The sequence below is a fragment of the Magallana gigas genome, chromosome 1 (assembly GCF_963853765.1).
Source record: "Magallana gigas chromosome 1, xbMagGiga1.1, whole genome shotgun sequence".
Lineage (NCBI taxonomy): Eukaryota > Metazoa > Mollusca > Bivalvia > Ostreida > Ostreidae > Magallana > Magallana gigas.
The window spans coordinates 5,227,852-5,253,546 of record NC_088853.1 but is presented as its reverse complement, the minus strand read 5'-3'; the positions used below and the strand labels follow the sequence as shown (position 1 = coordinate 5,253,546).

Here is a 25,695-nt window from a genome sequence, read left to right as displayed (position 1 = left end):
TCTAGAGTAGTCTATAGACTAGACTGTTCTAGAGTAGTCCCTAGACTAGACTGTTCTAGAGTAGTCCCTAGACTACACTGTTCTAGAGTAGTCTATAGACTAGACTGTTCTAGAGTAGTCCCTAGACTAGACTGTTCTAGAGTAGTCCCTAGACTAGACTGTTCTAGAGTAGTCCCTAGACTAGACTGTTCTAGAGTAGTCTATAGACTAGACTGTTCTAGAGTAGTCCCTAGACTAGACTGTTCTAGAGTAGTCCCTAGACTAGACTGTTCTAGAGTAGTCCCTAGACTAGACTGTTCTAGAGTAGTCCCTAGACAAGACTGTTCTAGAGTAGTCCCTAGACTAGACTGTTCTAGAGTAGTCCCTAGACTAGACTGTTCTAGAGTAGTCCCTAGACTAGACTGTTCTAGAGTAGTCCCTAGACTAGACTGTTCTAGAGTAGTCCCTACACTAGTCTGTTCTAGAGTAGTCCCTACACTAGTCTGTTCTAGAGTAATCCCTAGACTAGACTGTTCAAGAGTAGTCCCTAGACTAGTCTGTTCTAGAGTAGTCCCTACACTAGTCTGTTCTAGAGTAGTCCCTAGACTAGACTGTTCTAGAGTAGTCCCTAGACAAGACTGTTCTAGAGTAATCCCTACACTAGTCTGTTCTAGAGTAGTCCCTAGACTAGACTGTTCTAGAGTAGTCCCTACACTAGTCTGTTCTAGAGTAGTCCCTAGACTAGACTGTTCTAGAGTAGTCCCTAGACTAGACTGTTCTAGAGTAGTCCCTAGACTAGACTGTTCTAGAGTAGTCTATAGACTAGACTGTTCTAGAGTAGTCCCTAGACTAGACTGTTCTAGAGTAATCTATAGACTAGACTGTTCTAGAGTAGTCTATAGACTAGACTGTCCTAGAGTAGTCCCTAGACTAGACTGTTCTAGAGTAGTCCCTAGACTAGACTGTTCTAGAGTAGTCCCTAGACTAGACTGTTCTAGAGTAGTCCCTAGACTAGACTGTTCTAGAGTAGTCCCTAGACTAGACTGTTCTAGAGTAGTCCCTAGACTAGACTGTTCTAGAGTAGTCCCTAGACTAGACTGTTGAATATGATATTTTTTCAAACTTTTATGTACCGGTAATTGTTATATCCCTTGATTGTGTGCTTGTTTTTTTAAGAATTCATTTTTTTTTAATCAAACTCTAGATCATTGTTATCTGCTAGAAGTATGTAATTTTGTTTTTCTTTATATTCTCTCATCAATGAAGATCGGATGATTATGGTTGTAATTAGCTCAATTAATTTAACGTACTCATTGTCTGTCTGACATTATTAGCTGTTAATTAACCTTCTATTTTTTGTTGTTTTCTTTAGAACAGTAAACTTGTTGACAATACAATTTTAAATTGATTAGCAAATTAAAGTTATTGGTGAAGTTATTCATATATATTTTTTAATGTAAATGAAGTTATTATTAGGAAAACAGATTACAAAAATAGATGTTTTGTAATGAATATCTGACATTTTATCCTTTGTTATGAATTAAGTGTTTTGGAGTGCTCCCTTTTTTTGATAAAGCCTACATGTGTATCATTTTTCTGTCTATATACATGTCAATATTACCAGTATGACTTGCGTTAACACACATATTTTTTGACTCTGTAAAATTAAGAGTAACTTTGAATTCTGTAATACATGATGTGTACTCATTACAAAAAACTAAATGAACCAAAATTATTTTATTATCGTATATGCTTATATTATATAAAGGAACTTTTGCTTGTATTTTGTGTAAATTACAATCTATATAACACTGTATATACACCTAATCACAGTCAATATATGCCTTGTTGTTGTTGGTTATCCTGAAGGGGTGTGGTCACGATTTTGGTCAAAATTTATTTATTTTTGTCCCCCGCCGCAACGCGGAGAGGGGACATAGAAATGCCGGGCGTCCGTGTGTCCGTCCGTCACACTTTTTTGTAAGCGCTCTCATGCCTTCAAATTTTGACAGATTTTCATTAAATTTATACCAAATGTTTATACCACTATTACCTTGGTCAAGTTCGAAAATCAGCATTGGTCGATACTTTTTGTTGGAGTTATGGGACTTTGCAATAATGACTCTGTTTTATCCAAAAATTGACCTTGTAAGCGCTCTCATGCCTACAAATTTTGACGGATTTTCAATAAATTTATACCAAATGTTTATATTACTAATACTTCGGTCAAGTTCGAAAATCAGCATTGGTCGATACTTTTTGTTGGAATTATGGGACTTTGACCACAATAACGACTCTGTTTTATCCAAAAATTGACCTTGTAAGCGCTCTTATGCCTACAAATTTTGACAGATTTTCATTAAATTTATACCAAATGTTTATACCACTATTACCTTGGTCAAGTTCGAAAATCAGCATTGGTCGATACTTTTTGTTGGAGTTATGGGACTTTGCAATAATGACTCCGTTTTATCCAAAAATTGACCTTGTAAGCGCTCTCATGCCTACAAATTTTGACGGATTTTCAATAAATTTATACCAAATGTTTATACCACTTATACTTTGGTCAAGTTCGAAAATCAGCATTGGTCGATACTTTTTGTTGGAATTATGGGACTTTGACCACAAGAATGACTCCTTTTTATCCCCAAATTCACCTTGTTAGCGCTCTCATGCCTACAAATTTTGACGGATTTACATGAAATTTATACCAAATGTTTATATCACTAATACCTTGGTCAAGTTCCTAAATCAGCCTTGGTCGATACTAGTATAGATCTACTGCTTGACCGGCGGGGGACCCAGGAATTCTATTCTTGTTCAACAAATGTTCAATGTTAACAGTGCTGTAGTCATGTATTTCTAATAGTCAACTACATGAGAGTTCACAATTCTTTGTTACGTAAACAAAGCTCATGTCATGTTTTTGTGTACCGTACATTCCAAGTTTAGATCTAAAATGAATGTTACAAATGCTGAAATCTGTTTATGTTAAATATAAATTAGCAGATAGAACGTTGAGCTTGAAAGAGAACTTTAGCAGGATTGAACCATAATAAACAAAAAACATGACTTGAGCCTTGCTTACACGAATTTACATTCTCAACGAAAACAAATTTTCAAATAGTTAATCTACGCATCCACGATATTACATCCCTACAAATACACAAAAAATCCAGAATCCACGAAATATGCCCCCACCAATTTAAATGATTCCACAGTATTTACCTGTCAAACAGGTACATGACTATATTACTCTGTGTTTGTTAGTTTGTTTATTTTCCTTCTTCTCTGTAGGTGTGTGATGTTTCATTACCTAGCATCTAGTCACCAAACCTCGAAATGTATCATTGTTGTTTTGCTTCTTATAGAATTCCGAGGCCTTATCCGAATTCTGTGATTTTCAGCTATCGTTAAGCATTACAGATCGCAATGTCAAAACATCTAGGTCATTAGCTTTATGCCTTTGTTTCTCATTGTCAATGAGTAGATTTTTTATTATCAGATATTTTCACCTGAAAATTTCATCAAATATTTTCAAACATTATTTTTTTTGTTTGTAATATCTTGGATGAAGTACATCCACGTGTGCTTTAAGAAATCCGCCATTCGGCATCTTCCAATTACACTTTTTCACATTTAACATCTTTAGGAGAAAAAAAGCCAGTAAATTGAATGATTTTCACATAATGTCACCATTAGAATCTTCTTTATTCAATAGAGAGTTGTTTTCCCACAAGTATATCCCAAAGGATACATTAAAACATAATGTTAATCTCTAACTGTAAAATGTGCCATAGTTTTGCCATTATGATGGCTTCTTTGACCAGGGTATTAACATGTCATATCGCAGGCTTTTTATTCACTATACCAATGAACACAGTGCATCTTTTAAAACTTTAATATAGTTTATCATTTAGCCTTATGACGAATGTACAAATTTCAACAATGACAATAAAAGCGTACGTATGACCAAGAATAACAATCATATTGTACTCGTGAAAATATGTTAGCATTAGATATTGTTATACACGATATGACCTTGTATAATTTTGTATTTGACAATAAAGACATAACGCACGATGTGACATTGTATAATTTTGTATTTGACAATAAAGACATAATAAACGATGTGACATTGTATAATTTTGTATTTGACAATAAAGACATAATACACGATATGACATTGTATAATTTTGTTTTTGACAATAAAGACATAATGCACGATATGACATTGTATAATTTTGTATTTGACAATAAAGACATAATACACGATGTGACATTGTATAATTTTGTATTTGACAATAAAGACATAATACACGATATGACATTGTATAATTTTGTATTTGACAATAAAGACACAATGCACGATGTGACATTGTACAATATTTACATTCTACTGTGTTTTTCCATTAAATTCCGTGATGTTTAAATGCCTCTAAATGCAACAAGTAGTCAAAGGTCAAATTGACGAGTTTTATTATGACGTCACAAACGTTGAACGCTGTAAACTGCAACGTCACAAGCGAAAATCAAAGTTCACGCTTATGGCTGTTACTGTGGCTCTTCCATTAATATTAACTTACCCTTAGGATAAGATAGGAATTTTAAGGTATGAATCACATTTGCAGACAAGGCAAGAAGTTAAAAAAAATGTAAATATAAGCATTAAATCATGATTTTTTGAAGTATACACTCTCATAAGTGCAGCAGTGTGTGCATACAAATTTTCATAACGCGCTAACGCGCGTTACTCAATTTGTATGCACACACCGCTGCAGTTATGAGAGTGTATACTTCAAAAAATCATGATTCAATGCTATAGTATAATTTTGTATTTGACAATAAAGACATAACACACGATATGACATTGTATAATTTTGTATTTGACAATAAAGACAACGCACGATGTGACATTGTATAATTTTGTATTTGACAATAAAGACATAACGCACGATATGACATTGTATAATTTTGTATTTGACAATAAAGACAACGCACGATGTGACAGTGTATAATTTTGTATTTGACAATAAAGACATAATGCACGATATGACATTGTATAATTTTGTATTTGACAATAAAGACAACGCACGATGTGACATTGTATAATTTTGTATTTGACAATAAAGACATAATGCACGATGTGACATTGTATAATTTTGTATTTGACAATAAAGACATAATACCAATAAAAAGAAGAATTAAAAGTTATTCAGTTTCTAGAAATTGTTTGATGAACAATGAAGAAGTGCATTGACCTGGAAAGATCATCCAAGTGTAATACAAACATATAAAAGCAGAACATACGATTTTGTTTGGAGAGCCAGAGCCTACATTTCTACTTCAATCATTGCTTCCAAACTCTTCAATCATAAACAAACTCTACAAGACCTTAATATCGAACATCTAAAAGATAATCCTCCAACGTGTTCATGTTCTTCTTCACCCTAAAACTGTTGTCCTGCCGGACACGTCGTTACTGGTGATGTTAATTTAGTTAACAACGAAGACCTAAAATCACTTATTATGAAAGGGCCAACATTTAGGGAGCCTAGATCCTTCACATGGCGTCGTAATTTTATACATATCATGAATTCTGTTGAAGATTAGGCAAACGATGGGCAAAATCTGAAAAAGAAGAAATTGATACTTTGTCAGAGTGGGTTAAAAGTTGGCCATTAATGAAAGGCATATATGAGACTCCTCGACAAGTTTCTGTATTGGTTATGTGCTACTCAGGTGACCGTTAAGGCCAATAGGCCTCTTGTTTTTTTGGGAGTTGATTTTAATTAACTCTCCTATGCATGCAGTTACTCAGACAAAAAGTCTGAAAGTGAAACAGTGTTTGGACCTCAGCACAAATCATTGCTGCTGACAAGACTTAGTTCTTGAAGATAATTGATGAATTCAATGTAATGTATGCTAAAACATTGTTTTTTAAGGAAACTTATCTATAAATACCTTGAAACGCTTCTAAAAAAATTATTTCACAAATGCATAATTAAATTTGACATGAATCAATAAAACAAAGCAAATACAGTTAAACTGACCAGTAAATTCAATTGAACTGTTCTGGCAAACATTTCTGCGAAATATGTAGAAATACTTATACAGGATTGCTTTAGAAGTTGTCCGTGGTCTCAAATCCATTTCTATACATGGCACATGTTTTTGTATTACAGAAGTGAATCCATTTCACCCCCTGTACAGAAATATCTGGATGGAATTCACCCCAACCACTCTGTGAATTTAGAATCCACCACCCATTTTTCCTCGATGTTGACATTTTTTTATTATAGTATTAGATCTACACAGACACAGACCCCCCCCCCCCCCGTTTAAAAAAATGTTTACTTCGAGTATATATAGGTTACATGTAAGTAATATAAAGATGAAATTAAGTAATAATGAAAACTACATTGACCGATTAATACGTCAAAAACTAAACAATCGAACAGCTTTTTCTATTTCTGAAAACCGGTATATACCGGTGTATTCATTACATGGGACCGAAACTACTTGGGGTCGAAATTGTTTAGTGGCGAAACTTGTAAACATCGCTGTGACGTATATGCCGACCAGACGATAGACAGATTGGGAAGAGGAAAAAGAAAGTTTATTTCCATCCGTTTGGGGAAATTAATCGCCGTGAAACAAAAGGTTTGTCATATCATATATTCCACAATTTAGTCTTCTTCTTCTTCAATACATGATGCTATAGTGACATTTAGATGAGATACAACGCGATATTTTTAAAATGCAACTATGAAACTGTTACATGTGTATATTGAATCACAGGAGTCGGCAATCTTATCAATAAATAATACCTAGAGTCAAAATAAGTAAAAACCCAGCCATGAGCTTCGCTCACAGTCACTTCGTGAACGAAGCTCATGGCTGGGTTTTTACTTATTTTGACTCTAGGTATTATTTATTGATAAGATTGCCGACTCCTGTGATTCAATATAAAATGGCTGACCCGGAAACAAACCTTCGAAAACGTTTGATAAAAAACCCAATAAAAAACTGTTGTAACTTATCTACAGCTAAGGGAGGAAGGGGTAAGTTGTTTCAAATCAACAACTGTATATATACCGGTAGATATATCGGGGAAAGTTAAGTGTTGCTAATTCGGACAGGTGTGATATTTCGGATACTTAATAAAAACTTCTTTTATTGTCCTTTGTCTTCCGATTTTCTTGTTCTCGATTTAAATTTTGTCAAACGTACTATGTAATGATTAGGAAAACACCGTAATATATGTGCATGAGTTACTATACCGCGATTGACTGTCGAAAATAAACGACCTTCACCTTTTATGTTTTAAAAGTCGGCCATCATCAAATTTACGTTTGACAAGTCGAAAACCAGAAAAGACTGCTTCCTTAAATCAGAACAGATGAGAAAAGTAGATCCTGCAAAATTTTATTGATGCAGGTATCAAAGAAATTTTTCGACCAATCAAAAGTGCCAATATCTTATCAAAGTAATAAATATTAAATGATAAATTTATTTTGTACCCTTGTCAATTTATAAGTTTTAATTATAAAACTGTCTTTTTAAAATCATTTAATATTTATTCGTTTGATGAGATATCGGCGCTTCTAATTGGTCGAAAAATTTCTTTGATACCTGCATCAATAAAATTTTCGCCGGATCTACTTTTCTCAACTGTTCTGATCTAACACTATTTATAGAACGGGAATTTCCAAAATAAACACTGTCAACAAAGTGTAAAGTTGTGTCTGTTTTATTGTCAGCAAACAAAATACAACTTTATAAACATAAAAACTTGAAAGTCTGACCTTCAAAAATAAACACAACACAATATATTATTCACGAAATAGAAAATTAAGCGTCTTCTCACGATTTCGTCTGCTTGAGATCAATCAACATTACTGCGAGGCTGGCTGTTCCTTTTCCAGAATAATTATAACGAACATATAGGCCCATACACTTTCACGGTAACACTCCTCTTCAAATTTGGTAACGATGATTTTTAATTTACATAGGCCTAGTACCCTACATGATCGGTCATCAGAAATTCAGAATAAGAATCGTTATGAGTACAACCTTCGGCGCATTCCGAGCGGCAGATATACCTTTTAAGTACATCACTGGCTATATAGTTACCACAACGTTTACAAAAGTCGCTTATACATACTATTCTTTGTTGACATATCAACTATTTTCGTCCACGATCGCCTCTCCTAGGATGGTTACTGTGGTTTCATTAATATTCAAGGGTATCAATTTTCGTGGATAAAGTGAAAATCACAGTTTCAAGGATACCTAAATTCGTGGCCTATGACCATTTCAATACAAAATGTTAATAGAAATTGCATTTCAATGAACATTTAATTTCATGGATCAACTTAACAACGAAATCCACGAAAATTGGTATTCAACGAATATTAATGAAACCACAGTATGTCCAGTTGAATATTCCAGCGATCTCACATGAAAACCAGTTTTATTACGAATTTTTCTGCACAGTGAATAATATCACAAGCTATCGCATGTATTTTCTAATCGTTTTCAATTCAGTCGGTTAAGAATTTAACTCACTATTTGTGTTTAATCCATTAAATTCAGTTCAATATAGCTCTACATCAGCTGAATCCATTTTGAATATTGTTGCTGTTGTTGTTTTTTGTATTCATACGCGCCGCTTCATTTACATTATTTACATTTTTGATCAATGACACTTCACATTTTTTGATTTGAAAATGTTATATTAAATGATAAGAAATGAAGATAATAATTTTTCTATTGATGGACGTATCAAAGAAAAAATTGACTGGAAAACTTTTTCATCAATGCGCTACGCAGCTATTTTTAGATGAAGCTATTTTAAACGAACTCTGTTAAAAACGCGCTCTAATACAGACGTTAATTTATGTGTACTATGCCATGAGTTTCAGAGAGCAGTGATACGGAATCGGAAAACCACAGTGTGGTGATCCAGAAACTCAGATCAAACTCTGTAAAATGGACAGTATCAAGAAAGAAAAATTGATGTGTTTATAATATGTTTATGTCATCCATTTTAGTTTAGATTTTTCATCCCCGCTCCTGTAAAAATCCAGTCATGCAGTTGCCTTTTTATTTCAATTTTAAAGAAAAGGTTAAGAAAACAATTAAGAAAAAAATCAGAGACTATATATATAGATAAATAAATAGTTCATAGGTTATACCAGTCTGTAGAATGTAATAGTCCATGGTCTCTTTACAGGTACTCTGTGTCCGACTGTTGACTGACAGATCAAAGAGAGAATATATGTGGTATAGTATTCATGTAATGTCAGTATTTATTAAGTAGCTATACTCTGTATGTTTAGGTCACCTGAGTCACTCAGGAGACCCATTGCTATCACACGTTTGTCGTTGTGTGTCATTCATAGACATTTTACATCTCCTAAATGGATATGAGGGCAGTCGTCATTGTGTTAGTTCTGGGGTAAGAACTGTTGCCCGAGCGCATAGGCCGAGGTAATTGGGATCTGCAGAACCAAAAATGTCTAACAGTGTTACTAGATAATTGAAGTTCTTGACTTGATGGTTCATATTTATTGATAAAGTTGTATTTTGTTTGCTGACAAATTAATAAATAGACATTTTACATCTCCTAAATGGATATGAGAGCAGTGGTCATTGTTTTAGTTTTGGTGTAAGAACTGTTGCCCGAGCGCATAGGCCGAGGCCAACAAAATAATCAGCCAGGGTTAGGGAAATAGCAAAGCATGGGACATAAGCCAGTAATTAACATGTATGTATAAGATTGCCATTTTGCCAACATTTGACAATTTGGTGTGAATTGTAATTTCATCGCAATAACAGTCTGTTTTCCACATGGGGTAAAGACACAACTGCATTTTACATACATGTATGTTTTATAAACGCATTTTAAAAAGTCACATTCTGTATTTAAAGTGTCACATTTGAAAAACTGTGAATAGAAATGTCAATAGAATCAGAAAGAAGACAAATCCTGTGTCAGCTCTCATTTCTATAACTAAGTTATGGTGATCTGTGTGTGTGGAGAGAGAGAGTACATATTTTAAAAAAAAGGTCGACACAACAAGGTGCCAAGAAATGAAAGATTTTGCAATCATTGTAATAAAAAAGATTTAGAAGATGAGTTCCACTTTATACTCATATGTCCTTTTTACGCTGAATTACGAAAGAAATATATAAAGAGTTTTTATTACAAAAAACTAAGTGTTTTTAAGCTAGTTAAACTTTTAAGTGTGAACAACACAAAGGAACGGAATAATTTAGAGAAATATTTGTATAGCGCTTCCAAAATGAGAGCGCAGCATTGTAATAATACTACAGTTTAAACTACTTATCATACATTTATGTCCATTCATATCTTATGATATGTACATGATTATATTGTCTTGATATGTCCACTCACTTACTGCACATTGCACATTTGTATATAATTTTATATGTATTATAATTTGTATTCCAATGAGTTGTAAAGCTCAAGGATAATAAATTGAATTGAATTGACATATTTGAGAAGTACAATAAATGACGGAAGAGGGAGAGAGAAAAAGATATATAAAAATATATAAAGAAAAAAAATCAGACACTATATATATACATAATATGGATCAACATATTAAGCATTGTATCATATAAATGTGTTTATTAGGTCACCTGAGTCACTCAGGTGACCTACTGCAATTGGTCTTCGTCCGTCGTCGTGCGTTAACAATTTTACATTTTTAACTTCTTCTTGAAAACTACAAGGCCAATCGTTACTATTTTTGGTGTGAAGCATCTCTATGGTAAGAAGAATCTAAATTGTGAAATGTATGGCTCTACCACCCCTGGGGTGCCACGGGCGGGGTCAAATATGCAAAAAAAAGCCAAATTTTTAAAAAAATCTTCTTCTCTACTCCCATGCATGTGAGGAGCATGTGAGGAAAAAACTGGTTGCATGGTTATGATGTCCATGAGGCCTTCTACCAAAATTGTGAAATTTATGGCCCCTGGGTCAGGGCTTCTGGCTCTAGGGTGGGGCCAATATGGCCATATAGTAAAAATGTATTAAATCTTAGAAAATCTTCTTCTCTACTACTATATATATATTTTAAAAACTAAATGCATGATAATGATGTCCATGAAGCCCTCTACCAAAATTGTGAAATTCATGACCCCTTGGTCAGGTGTTCAGGCTCTAGGGTGGGGCCAATATGGCCATATAGTAAAAATGTATTAAATCTTATAAAATCTTCTTCTCTACTCTCATATATTTGTTAAAAACGAAATGCATGATTATGATGTCGATGAGACCCTCTATCAAAATTGTGAAATTCATGACCCCTGGGTCAGGGGTTCAGGCTCTAGGGTAGGGCCTATATGGCCAAATAGTAAAAATGTATTGAATCTTAGAAAATCTTCTTCTCTACTCCCATATATATTTGTTAAAAACTAAATGCATGGTTATGATGTCCATGAGGCCCTCTACCAAAATTGTGAAATTCATGACCCCTTTGTCAGGTGTTCAGGCTCTAGGGTGGGGCCAATATGGCCATATAGTAAAAATGCTTTAAATCTTAAAAAAATCTTCTTCTCTACTCCCACACATGTGGGCAAAAAACTGAATACATGGTTATGATATCCACAATCTCCTTTACCTAAATTGTGAAATTCATGGCCCCTGGGTCAGGGGTTCAGGACATGAGGGGGGGGGGGGGCAATATAGTGTTAATGCATATAATGTTTAAAAATCTTCTTCTCTATTCGCACACATCTGTATAAAAAAAATCTGACGAATAATTATGTTTACCAGGAAGTCCTCTACTGAAATTTTAATAATCATGTCCCCTGGGGTATGGGTTTTGACTCTAGGACAGGGCCAAAATGGATGTATAGATGTTAATGCATATAACGTTAAAAATTATCTTCTTTACTCCCGCACACCTGTAAGGAAAACTGAATTCATAATTTTGTAGACCAGATCTTTTAGTTTTTCACCAAAATTATAGGTTTCACAGTTCTTTTTTAATTAAATGTGGTTGTCATTACAAATTTCTAATTTTTCTACTCCAGTATGAAACCTAATTTTAAATTAGATACATATATGAGACTCCATGACAAGTTTGTGTATGGGATATATGCTACTCAGGTGACCGTTAAGGCCAATTGGCCTCTTGTTATTAAATAAAATATGGATCGACATATTAAGCATTGTATCATATAAATGTGTTTATTATTAAATCCCGCACTTGCTCGGGATATCATCTAGTACTTGAATGTAACAGCTGATGGTCTTTTTTCAGGTTCCTTGTGTCCGACTGTGTACTGACAGATCAAAGAGAGAATATATGTGGTATAGTATTCATGTAATATCACCATGTTCATGTAGCTATATTATGTATTTTTAGGTAACCTGAGTCACTCAGGAGACCCATTGCTATCTCACGTTTGTCGTCGTGTGTCATTCATAGAAATTATAGTTTTCATCTCTTAATGGGTATGAGGGCAGTAGTCATTGTGTTAGTCCTGGGGTAAGAACGGTTGCCCGAGAGCATAGGCCGAGGTGAACTTCAATTTCTTACCCAGGAACTGACAATATAACTATTGCCCACATTCCCATTTGATGATTGATGTGTTAGACAAGGAGAAACATATCCTTGTGATAATGTCTGGGATGGGATATTGTCCAATTATCTGCCCGGGGGACTGTCAAAAATCAACCAGGGTTAAGGGAATAGCAAAGCATGGGACATAAGCCAGTATTTAACATGTATACATTGGTGGGTTCCCATTTTGCACACATTTGAGGATTAGGTATGAATTGTATTTTGATAGCAATTACAGTCTGTTCTCTACATGGGGTAAAGACACAACTGCATTTTACCTATGTTTTATAAACACATTTAAAAAAATCCCATTCTGTATTTCATAGGTGAATAGTAAGATGCACATGTTTGTAAGAGAGAGAGAGAGAGAGAGAAAGAGAGAGAGGAAATATAATAGTAAGATGCATGTTTATAAGAAAGAGAGAGAAAGAAGAGAGATTACAATAGTATGATTCACATGTTTATTAGAGAGAGAGAGAGAGGAGAGAGAGATTACAATAGAAAGATGCACATGTTTGTAAGAGAGAGAGAGAGAGAGATTACAATAGTAAAAGTCACACACATGTTTATAAGAGATAGGGAGAGAAAGATTAAAATTGTAAGATGCACATGTTTTTAAGAGAGAGAGTGTGATAAGAATAGAAAATGCACGTTTTTAAGAGAGAGAGAGAGGAAAGAGAGATATTACAATAATAAAATGCATGTTTAGGCCAAAAAAAAAAATATTCCTGTTTCCTGTCACCTGACCAAAAAAATTAGGGTAGGTAGGTAGGAAAAAAAAAATTATTTTTAAAAAATATTTTATTTTCATAAACTTCAAGGATGTGTGTTATAATGAGAAAAAAGTATGTTCACAGTGCACAGTATGTTAATGATGATTCAAAATTTCCAAAGGTCTTTGTATTATTGATGCATGTAATGTATAGAAATCAACCTGCAACGAAAAAAAATCGATTTTTTTAAAAATTAAAAATAAAAACTAATATTATTTGCAATATTTAATCTGCATGTGTATGAATGTATTTATCCTTTTCTGGATAAATATTTCTGTTTTGTTTTAGCCTAATGTCAAAATAAAATCAGTGTCTGTACTTTCATGTATTTGGGGTATTAGTCCAACCCTTTGACCCACTTACTACCATACGTTATTAAGTAGAGGATCTGTTTAATTTTCAAGATATTATAGACAGCAGTTTTATGATGATTTTAACATTTATTGCAGTTATTAATTAATAACAGGTTATTAACTAACTGTTATATCAGGATTCAAAGTAATAAACATCGTTTTGTAATTTCCAATTCACAGTATGTTGTTGCATCACCCGTATTTATAACCCCTGATAATAAGATAGGTGCAAGTTATACTATAACCACAAGGTTAATTTATGCAGTAAAAATGTCTGTATATTAGTTTACTATCATTATTTTGCCAGTGAGGTTAGTTTACACGACTGTGAATTTAGAGGACCGGGCACTTTCACTTCTCTTTCTGAGGAAATTCTGGCGAAGTTACCGATCACCATCGTGATCACAAAAAAACTTTTAGGGTCGGAGGGTAAAAGATAGGGTCGGTCGGGCGACAGGAAACAGGAATAATTTTTTTTTTGGCCTTACGAGAGAGAGAGAGAGAGAGAGAGAGAGAGAGAGAGAGATTACAATAGTATGATTCACATGTTTATTAGAGAGAGAGAGAGAGGAGAGAGAGATATTACAAAAGAAAGATGCACATGTTTGTAAGAGAGAGAGAGAGAGAGATTACATTAGTAAAAGTCACATGTTTATAAGAGATAGGGAGAGAAAGATTAAAATTGTAAGATAGAGATACAGAGTATGTCAGAGAGAAAGGAGAGAGAGATTACAATAGTAAGGTGCACATGTTTATAAGAGAGAGAGAGAGAGAGAGAGAGAGATCATGTCTGAGAAAAATAGTTGTATGCCTATGTTTTACAGAGTATGTCAGAGAGAGAGAGAGAAAAAAAGAGACAGATTACAAGAGTAAGATGCACATATTTATGAAAGAAAAGAGATTAGAATAGTAGGATGTTTAAGAGAGAGAGAGAGAGAGAGAGAGAGAGAGAGAGAGAGAGAGAGAGAGAGAGAATATACAAAAGTAAGATGCACATGTTTATAAGAGAGAGAGATAAATATTGTACATTTATATATTTATTAACTGAGTATATCAGAGAGAGAGAGAGAATTACATCTTTGAGAAAAGGAGTAAGATATATTTTGTACATTAACATATTTAATGAAGTTTGTCTGAAATAGAGAGAAAGAGAAAGTAAAAATACATGTTTAGATGAGAAAATCAAGGAGATAGTAAAAAAAGCATTTGTTGGAAAAAAGTCTGAGAGAAAAGAGGAATAAGATCTATAGAGCAATTGTACATGAGAGAGATGGAAAGAGAGAGAGAGTACATATTGAGTATTAAAATTATGAGAAATAGATTGAGAGAAAGAACTAGAAAGATCAGGAGTACATGTTAGGTCTGAGATTGAGAAGCTGCCTTCCTCTGCCAGGTAGTCATATAGTACACTTTCTTCATTAGGTACACACACTCTGTCTCTCCCTCTCTCTCCTTTGCTCTTTCTATTCTATCTCTCTCTCTCTCTCTCTCTCTTTCTCAGTAATCTTATGTTGTATTTTTCTACCGGTTGAGTGTCTCTATAATCAGAACCAGAATGATGGACCATCAATTATCTTAGTAGGGAAAATATAGTATTTCTTTAAAAAAAAATCTGCTTAAATCTAAAATATTTCTTATAAAATTTGACATTGAATCTCTAAAACAATAATAATTCTAAAACTCTTTATTTTCATTCAACAGGTTATGACCCAGAGCCCTCACATCATGGACACAGCAAGCTCCCGATACCGTGTACATCTGTGTTCTAAGTGTCCGGGGGACACGGCGTACCATTGTGTATCGTGTCCATGTGATCTGTGTCCCCAGTGTAAAGAGAACCATGTAAAAGATCTCCAAACAATAGACCATGATGTTGTGTCACACCGTGATAAAATCAACTACATCCCAACACAAGAGATATGTGTGAGACATCCTAGCCATGTTTATACAAAGTACTGTGAACCTTGTCAAGTTCCCGCCTGTAATAATTGCCAAACACATAGAAAACACACTCAGATAGATGTTAAAACAGCCTATAAAACAAAGCGACAACAACACAGAGGAACCATTCACACCATCAGAAGTGAGGCTCTCTTTTACAGACCTGTTCTCCTGACAGGAATCAAAGCTGATGTCAAAACCTGTCACACAGAATTCTCCCCCCTTCAATCAGAGATGTTAACAAAGGCCCAGAACCTGAATGATCTCATTGACTATGTGGTATATGATCTATTGAACTATGTGTTATGTTACTTTGATTTCAAACACAGATGTGAAAAACAAAAGATAGAAATGATCAGACATATTGTCAGACTAAGGAGATATGAACACAGATATGTACAGCCAGCATTCACATTCAGTGCGCTACAATTCCTCTCCTTCACAAAGACAGCCCTCCCCCAGATACATCTTACACTCCACACCAGCCAGCTCTCCATGACTGAGTCACTCAACAAGGAGGATGTGATGGAGTCACTGAGTGCAATCCAAATCACAGAGAGAGGAAACCGACGCGTAGGAAACCAGTGTCTGCTGAAACTGACGTCTGGTGCTGAGCTCCATCAATCTCTCACAGTGCCAGGTGTTGGTCGTTGTTTACACATTTCCTGTGTGACATCAGACCGGGTCTGGGTCAGTGATGATGAATACAATCTCATGTTGACAGACACAACAGGTGTCCCTCTACATCGTGTGGAGGATTCATTGAGTAGTTTTATATCAGGATTACACACAGTGAACAGTGAGAGTGAACTGATTTATATAGATAGGAATTATAACATCAACAAACTGTCAAAGGATATGAAAACAACCACCACATTTATAGAGAGAACAGACTCTACATGGAAACCACGGTGTGTGTACTGGTCCCCGTCCACTGGGGATCTACTGGTCGGGATGTATAACGATGATACAAAGACAGGCAAGGTAACCCGGTACAACCAGAGTGGACAACTCACACAGACCATACAGTACCACAACACAGGACGGGTACTGTATAGTATACCTAGCTATATAACAGAGAACAACAATGGGGATGTCGTGGTGTCTGACGCTAGAGACTATGAGCCTGGTGGTGTAGTGGTGACAGAGCGTGGAGGAAGACATCGTTTCTCCTACACAGGACATCCATCAGGATCACGACTAATGCCATTAGGAATCTGTACTGACGCGCTGTCACACATCCTGGTGTGTGATGTTACAACCCTCACAGTACAGATGATAAATAAGGACGGTCGGTTCCTGTCACATCTACTGACAAAATCACAAGAGATGGGTGTACCACAGAGCCTGAGTTATGATGTCAACACTCACCGTCTCTGGGTCGGATCAGGGTGGGACAACAACAAGGTGTGTGTCTACAGGTATATCACCAGACAGGACGCTCTGACAGGTAAGTCTGAGTCATTATCATTCACATTAATTAGATATAGATAACTAAGACACACAGTCCGTGTTAATTATCAGTCAATAAGATACATGTAAGACATGTTTATCTGTGTGATTGTTTGTCAATATAAACAACTCATTGTTACAGGGTTAGCTGTATCTACCAGTCATTGGGAGTCAGTGTTTATCTAACATAAACAGAAATTAGATACATTATTTTATTAATTAAATGTACAGTTACATGTCATTGTATTTAGTGAATAGAAATAGAAGGCTGTTGTATTTAATTTAAAATATATAGAGTGACTCATGTATTTGTAATCAGTTATTTTGTGATATGTTAATTGACTTAACCTAATTAATTAGATAAATATTAAAGAAAGTGTCAGGGTAATCAGGTTAAAGTTTTAATTTGTAGATGTAACTCTATCATTACATATACTGTATGTATTAATTAACAGCTAATTAATGCCTTGTTGTAGATGAACACACACCCCGTCCTGATGTGGACACCAGATACACAACACCTCGTCAAAAGACAGTCCATCGAATGCAACAACTTGTCAGAAGTCAACTAAACGAAAGTAAAACTCACTGACGCATGTATTTGCAATCAGTTATTTTGTTACATATGAATTGACTTAACTTGATTAATTAGACAAATAACAAAGCAAGTGTCATGGTAATCAGGTTAAAGTTTTAATTGTAGATGTAGCTCTATCATTACATATAATGTATGGAATTTATTAATTAACAACTAATTAATGCCTTGTTGTAGATGTTTGTCCTGATGGGGACCCCATGTCCAGCTCAACATCAGTCGTATAATGGAGATAGCTGGGATATTGACAGGTTGTAAATGTTTCTGTACAAATCTAGTCTGCTCTCAAAACCACACATGTTGTTTGTCACTTTGCTCAACATCTGCAGCTGAAATTGAGCTGTGTATAATTCACATGGACTGTAATTCTGACTCCTGTTTATTTCACACTTTGTGATCATCCAAACATGGCTGTCTGTTGCTGAGTGAGAAACATCATGTTATACAAGTTTTATTTTCTGAATGTGGAATATTATAAAACAAATATCCACATGAAGTCTATAATGTTAAACTGAACAATTAAAAATTGAAATGTCAGATCTTATCAATTTGTAAATGTATCTTGTTTTGCTAATTGTGCCATTATTATACCCCATGTAATGGAATTGTTAGAGAATAATGATTTCAACCTATCTCAGTCAGTCCTGGATTTTAAGTAAAACTTATATTAAACAGCTGCACAGAAATTTATGAAACTTTTAAGGTATTTAAGACACAACTTGAGATGTGCTAATTACTAGGAAGTTCCGATTCATTTATCTTTCTGGGAAATCTAGCTCCATGGAAATTTTGGGCAAATGTTGAATTTAGCAATGATTTTTTTTGTAGGTAGTTACGGCACAATGTGTTAATTTGCATATTTCTAGAAAATTTTAATTACAATGTTTTGCATTGAAATTTTGAACCTTTAGAATTTTGTTGTTGTTACGACAAATGAATAGATATGTGCATAATTGCAGAAAGTTTTGATCTGATGATGTTTTGCTAGAAATGCACTTTATCATATTTACTCACCTGAGCTGAAAGCTCAAGTGAGCCTTTCTGATCACAATTTGTCTGTTTGTCTGTCCCTCCTCTGTCCGTAAACGTTTCACATTTTCAACATCTCCTCCAGAACTACTGAACAAATTTCAATCAAACTTGGCACAAAGCACCCCTAAGCAAAGGGGATTCAAAGTTATAAAAATTGAGGATCACACTCTTTCACAAGGGGAGTTAATAAGGAATTATTAAAAATGTTTTAGAAATTTTCAAAAAATCTTCTTCTCAAGAACCATTTGGCCAGGAAAGCTGAAACTTTTGAGAAAGCATCTTTAGGAAGTGTCGATTCAAAGTTGTAAAAATCATGACCGCAGGCCCACAAAAGGAGGGGGGGGGGTCGAACTTTAACATTGGAATACATATAGATATCTACAGTGTATCTTTAAAAATAAAAATCTTCTTTTCAAAAACTTATCAACTAGGAAAGCTGGAAGTGTAGATTCAAAGTTGTGAAAATCATGTTCCCAGGGGTAGGATGGGGCCACAATGGGGGGGGGGGTCAAACTTTTACATAGGAATATATAGAGCAAATTTCTAAAAATCTTCTTCTCAGAAAGCAATCAGCCAGGAAAGCTGAAACTTGTGTGGAAGCACCCTCAGGTGGTGTAGATTCAAAGTTGTGAAAATCATAACCCCCTGGGGTAATGGTGGGGCCACAATTGGGGGTCGAACATTTCCATAGGAATATATAGAGTAAATCTCTAAAAATAAAGATCTTCTTTTCAGAAACTAATCAGCCAGAAAAGCTGAAACTTTTGTGGAAGCTTCGTCAGGTAGTGTAGATTCAAAGTTTTGAAATTCATAACATCTGAGGTAGGATGGGACAACAATTGAGGGGTCGAATTTGTACATAGTAACAGAGAGAGAGAGAGAGAGAGAGAGAGAGAGAAAGGAGAGAGAGAAGATCTTTAAAAAATATCCTATCAGAAACTCATCAGCCAAGAAAACTGAAACTTGTGTGGAAGCATCCTCAGATTGTGTAGATTAAAAGTTGTGAAAATCATGATCCCTGGGTGTAGGGTGGGAGCTCAATGGGGGTTACATTTTTTCACAGGAATATTATAATAGAGTAAATCTTCAGCAATCTTCTTCATAGAAACAAATCATCAGGGAAAGCTGAAACTTTTGTGAATGTCTCCACAGGTAGAGTAAATTCAAGTTTGTTCATATCAATATCCCTGGGGGTAGGATGGGGTCACAATGTGGGGGGGGGGGGGGGACGACAAATTTATACGTAAGAATATAGACAAATTCTTACAAAATCTTTTTTCTAAAAAAAAAACATTTACCTTGAAAAACTGTAACTTTAGTGAAAGCAACCTAAGAAAAAGTAGATTCAAAATCGTTCAAATCAAAATCTTGATGAGTAGGATGGGGCTATATTTGGGATCTAAATTTACCAAGGAAAACATTTTTATTATTCACAAAAGCTGAAATGATATAATATATATATTTTTGCTTATATGCAAGCATTTTGACTTATTGCTGATTCTTTAAAATTGTTCAGACTTTGGCCCCTGGACGATTCTTGGGCCTGACAATGGGTTAAGAGATTGATGTCGGTTTATATCTCGTATATAAACAATTATATAGGATCTTTTGGGGAACTGCAATGCTCAACATGCGATATGACTGTAAAATCAACCTCTACCTAGAAAAGGGACTAATGATAATAAACATAATATCCAGGTGGAAAAATGGATTTTTATTTATACATGATCTACATGTGTACTACATTGTCTAGATAGTATGTATTATGACTCCATTAAGCTGATTTTATCAAACCTAAGGCCAAAAAAAATTAAAGATTTGTTTTTCAGGCACCGCCGCACCAGTAAAAATATTGCTGTATTTAACTTTTTTATCGTTATTTTTTCCAGATTTTTCATATCTCATCATTATCGGTTCTCTCTGTTATGGAATCAATGTAAACAAACGCTCAGAATAAATGCTTGTCTCTGTCAGTGAAAACGTTATTTTATCTGACACATCTACCCAGTGATCAACATAGGAGTTTACTTGGGCTAATTTATGTAAATATAAGTACTCGCTTTGTGGTCGGTTACTTCGCCAGAATTTCCTCAGAGAGGTTGAAGTTGCCCTTTATTCTGAGTTCACAATCGTGAAAGTTAACCCCAAATGCAGTAAAATGATAATTATCTAATTCAAAAAACATTTTCATAGCCTACGTTAACCCCTATTGTGATTAAAAACTAGCGACTGTCTTATTTTTAGAGGTTATAAATACGGTTGATGCAACCACCTAATGTGCACTGAAAATTACAACCGATGTTAACAACTTTAGGTGCTGATATTATAATTAGTTGGTAACTTATAATTAGTTAATAACTCTGCCAAGTTAGTGCTAAAATAATCATAAAACCGTTTGTCTACAGTTATGTTTAAAATCAAACAGACCCAACTAGGCCTATACATGTATTACGGTTGTAATTGGGTCAAAGGGTTAATGGACTAATACCTCCAAAAAACACTGAAACAAATAGACTGATTTTATTTGTCATTTAGCCAACACAATTACGAAACATTTCATCTACAAAATGTATGAATACACCTTATAAATGTAATTAAAAAACTGGATAAGATTTTCATTTTTTTAAGAGTTGTTTTTTTTTTAATTGACTTGCTTCTAATCCAATTTAAATTAAGGTTGAATCTGTGTATACATGTATTATCATTAGCATTATGCCATTGTCAAATAATGGAAGTCCACCTGATTTCTCAAACTTCTCCCTATTTTTCTGTGAAGGAGAATTTCAGAAGTGAAGTCTCCCTAAACTAAGTTTGCCCTATGTTGGTCCCTGTTAACACTACCACTGAAATTTCTCTGTTATCTTCAGAAATTGAAGTAGCAGGAATAAAGGACAATTCTATTGTTTGAGAATTTTTTGATGACTAATATACTTTTCCTTGATTTCTGTTCTCAAGGCAATGGTGATTAATAAGAAAACACCCCCAAATGAATACTTTATTTGATAATTTTTTTATGGCAAATTCCACTCCTGAAATGCCATAAGAAGTCTCCTATTTCAGTTCAGACTTGTGTTATTACTGTGGAGGGGAAAGATGGGCTGCAAGATGAAGCAGGGGCACACACCATTTGTCTTGTTTGTTCATCTGCAAAAACTCATTTTTTGAAAAGGAAACAGAGACAGTTTAAACTAAAAAGAAAACAAATATTTAAACTTTGCCAATGTGTCAGCTTGGCTTGATGAATATCTGCTGATGAGTACACAAATAAATCATAAAATATCGGTAACTGTCACTGTAAATTTTGTTTACAAAAAAAAAACCTGCCTGCCTCATTCAAAATTTTGGCCCTAGAAACTAATGATTAATGTTTTTGGCCTAATGTTCCTTAGGTGAGTGATGTGGCCCAGGGGCCTCTTGTTTTTTGTATTTAATGCATACTCTGCCATTCATAATATGTATCATTGTCAAGTAATGGGAGAATGTGGGGTATTTGAGCTTGCTTACTTTTTCTTTCCTTTAAGTACTGTAGACGTATTTTTTTCCACGGGGTCATAATTCCGCGGAATCGCAATATCAATTTAATCCGCGGGTAAAAATTTACGCGGATTCTTTGAATGAAAAAAAAAATCATTTGAATAAATATTATTAAATTTAGTTCTGAGCGATTTTCATTACCTAGAATTTGTCCAACTTTGGACTTAAATTGTAAGAACTGTTCACAGTGAACAGTAATTATCGGTTGTGCACTGGTCGGTAGTCATTAGTTAGCCGTCAAGATGTTATGACGCCAGCTAAAATCGTCTTGTGAAACACCACATGATAATTATTTAAATTATGAGTTGATCAGTTTTATCCATTAAAGGTCAGAGCACAAAGGGATCTAAAATTGGAGTAAAAACACGGGTCATAGCCTCAGTTAATTGGGTCATTGAAAGACAGACCCGCTTGAGGCTATTTGTCGTCTGACACGTGCCGTTATCTCAAACTGGGAGAATTTTAAATTTCATGCAAGTAAATTTACAGAAAATTCAATTCTTTAAAGCTGCTTGGTCCGATTTTTTTGTAATTACAGTATCAACATTTTTTCCATACAAATCATTAATCTTAGAAAGTTATGGACTTTCTCCTATTTACACCAGCAGAATCAGTCTCCTTTCAAAGTTAGAAATATTCAAAGTAAATAAAAATAATTTCTCTTTGGGCAAACGAAAAAACAAACCAAAATGCATCACGGGAATGTTTAGAAAAGGAAACCGCTTGGTTTCGTCCCCCGAATGATTGGGGTTATTCAACCCGCATGCTATGCATCGATTGTAAAGAAAGCAGACTTTGGAAATATTAGCGAACAAAACGTACACATGTTTATTTGTAATTGTCTGATCATTTCGACCTTTATTTAAAGCGATGTCAAAGTCGTAATACAACCATACCCGTCTCGTCGTCAGGGGTGAAATTTAACATGAGGCGAAATAACGCGGTACCTTTTAATGTCGTTTGTTTTGTTAGCAAATTTTGTACGTATTTTTCTTCATTGAAATTTGGCATAATTGACGGGTAAAACTACTGCAATGTCTATTATTATACATATACTAAGCATAGCCATCGTTTAAAAGCGTGCATAAAATTTGATATAAAATCGGACCAAGCAGCTTAAATTAAATTATTTATTAAATTATTTATTATGTGAATTAAATTATTTATTATGTGAATTCTCAATACAAATTTGTTTGACAGTTTGCATGGATAAAAACGATATACATTGTGTACACGTATATGCAAGTGTTAAATAATGTAGAAACTTCCGATTATCCTTATTCATGTAATGCAATTTCAAAATTTTATTCCAAAATGCACTTTAAGTACACTGGGAAAAAATTCCGCGGAAAATTTGTTCCCGCGTTCATAGCGTAAATTAATACCACGCGGACAAAAGTACGTCTACAGTATTTGGTATGAATCATTTAATACAATTATGAATTAATTATTTTTGTTTCTTGCAGACAAGCTGCTTTTAAGACGCCTTCAGGGGGAGACAGTAGAAAACCTGCCCTGATTACCCATAATTCCAATGGAGTTACAGAAGTCAACTAATTACCGGTCATCAAGGGACTGTGTATTCTGTGTATGTGAACTCAACATGAATGGACTCTGTGTCTGTGTGTGCGTGAACTCTACACAAACATAATGCGTCTTCAATGGACTTTGTGTTCTGTGTACATAAACTCTTTATGAATAATGCCTCATCAATGGACTCTGTCTTTTGTGTACATGAACTCTACTGTAATTTGTTATCATACGTTTTTTATCAATTTTATCTACCCGGTAAGTGTAAATTTTGTCAGTAAATAATATGTTTTACATATCTAAGCTCCTGAAATTTCTGGTATCATTCGGTGCTAGGACGGAGATGTCCATTACAATTGTAGCCAATGTGTCACATAGTGGGTTTTTTTTAATTTTGATTTTTACACAAGAAATCTTGTATGTTGTAAAACTAATAAACATTATATTCAAAGGGGAATAACTCAAAATGTGTATTTTTAGTCAGGATGAAAAAACAGTTATTCCCCCTTATATAATTTTCCTAAGATGAAGTTTGACTTAAGAATGAGAAATGAATTTGATGGTGTTCATCCTTGACAGTTTTATTGGTAGGACTGAATATCAGTTAATGCATTTTTACAATATATCATGATCATTTGAGAAGAAGTGATCTACCGGTAATAAGCTTTTGATAAGAATTTGATAAGTTTTAGATGTTTTTTTAATACAATGTTATGTAGTATGTAAATACACATGTAGTTGATGTTAGTTTTTAATTCATTAAGTTTGAGCTGTGCCTGTGTAACAATTGGTGCATCATATAATGCTTGTTGTGCTCAAAAGGTAGGTCACAATGACCCAATTAGAATTATGGTAGTTTATAGTGAAACAATTTTAGAACATATTTATTTGAAGAAAAAAACCCCAAAAACTTGTGTTTTAGAAATGATGTACCATTAATTATACCAGAAGTCATATACTCATGTATATATCAATGTGAAAGTAGGTCATGATGACCTGATTTTGTATTTAGCATGTTGTTAATCCTATGTGTTGTTAATGGTGTTTAAGCACATTTCTCACACTCTGTATCTCAGTTGACCAGATAGGTAGGACAACTCAAGTTAATGTCATTTATTTGGAGAAATATTGTACGTAAGTTTAAGCGTTATTATGGGTTTTTTTTGTTTACGGACACAATGAAGTAACTTATATACATTGTTTTTGTTGTTTATTTTTATTGTGTTTACGCTTACCATGAAACACATAATTCTTGTATACAAATGATGTTTGGGGAAATGTAGCGAGCTGTAGATAAAAGTCAATAAACTTAAAGAGACATGTCTATATTGTTTGTCTTTTTTCATAGTCAGGCAGTACTGTAATACTTGGTACAAAATGAGGACACGGATTAATCAGACAGACTTCACCATTGTTAACAGTTCAACGTATTCAGACAATACTGTAACTTTAGGTACAAGAACTAGAACATTATTTATTGAGGTGAACCATGTCAAGTTGAGTGTACCAATGTCCTTTTGTATTCACAATGATATGTTTTTAATACTAACGATAAATTAAAAATAATGATTTCCTTCCAAGCACCCAGAGTCCGTTAAACCATTTTATTTTATTATACTTTCATGTTAAATACTGAAATCTGATTGGTTTAGACGCAGTTGGTAATCCGTTCTATTACCCTCAGCGTTGGCAACACACTTGGCAATGGGTAACACTATCTAAATAGTGCCTGTTTGGGAGGGTAACTGTTGAAATTGGCAACCCGAGAAAACCATTGTCAACCGACGCGAAGCGGATGTTGACAATGGTTTTCGAGGGGGGTCAATTTCAACAGTTACCCTCCCAAACAGGCACTATTTATTTTATTATACTGAATGTCTTATTTTTAAAGAAAATTTTACTGA

The 25,695-nt window shown here is 34.4% G+C and overlaps 2 protein-coding genes across 3 annotated transcripts; one reads left to right on the top strand and one right to left on the bottom strand.

Annotated features, from left to right (window-relative positions):
- Window positions 1–200: 200 nt before the first annotated feature.
- Window positions 201–9,989, bottom strand: LOC136275479 (MARCO-like protein). Its single transcript, XM_066084824.1, has 3 exons — window positions 9,933–9,989; window positions 884–1,076; window positions 201–784 (listed from the first exon to the last, which is right to left on the bottom strand). The coding sequence occupies exons 1-3, from the start codon at window positions 9,987–9,989 to the stop codon at window positions 201–203; spliced, it is 834 nt and encodes a 277-aa protein (XP_065940896.1).
- LOC105327231 (uncharacterized) lies at window positions 6,401–25,115 on the top strand. Of its 2 annotated transcripts, XM_066081541.1 has the most exons (8): window positions 6,407–6,642; window positions 8,901–9,002; window positions 9,218–9,267; window positions 12,279–12,328; window positions 15,409–17,098; window positions 17,577–17,678; window positions 17,873–17,946; window positions 23,728–25,115. In XM_066081541.1, exons 5-7 carry the CDS (start codon window positions 15,412–15,414, stop codon window positions 17,920–17,922), a joined length of 1,839 nt encoding a protein of 612 aa, XP_065937613.1. In that variant the 5' UTR covers window positions 6,407–6,642; window positions 8,901–9,002; window positions 9,218–9,267; window positions 12,279–12,328; window positions 15,409–15,411; the 3' UTR covers window positions 17,923–17,946; window positions 23,728–25,115. The 2 variants fall into 2 exon arrangements, with proteins under 2 accessions (XP_065937620.1, XP_065937613.1); XM_066081548.1 differs by lacking the exons at window positions 17,873–17,946; window positions 23,728–25,115 and having other exon boundaries at window positions 6,401–6,642; window positions 17,556–17,683.
- The last annotated feature ends 580 nt before the right edge of the window (window positions 25,116–25,695 follow it).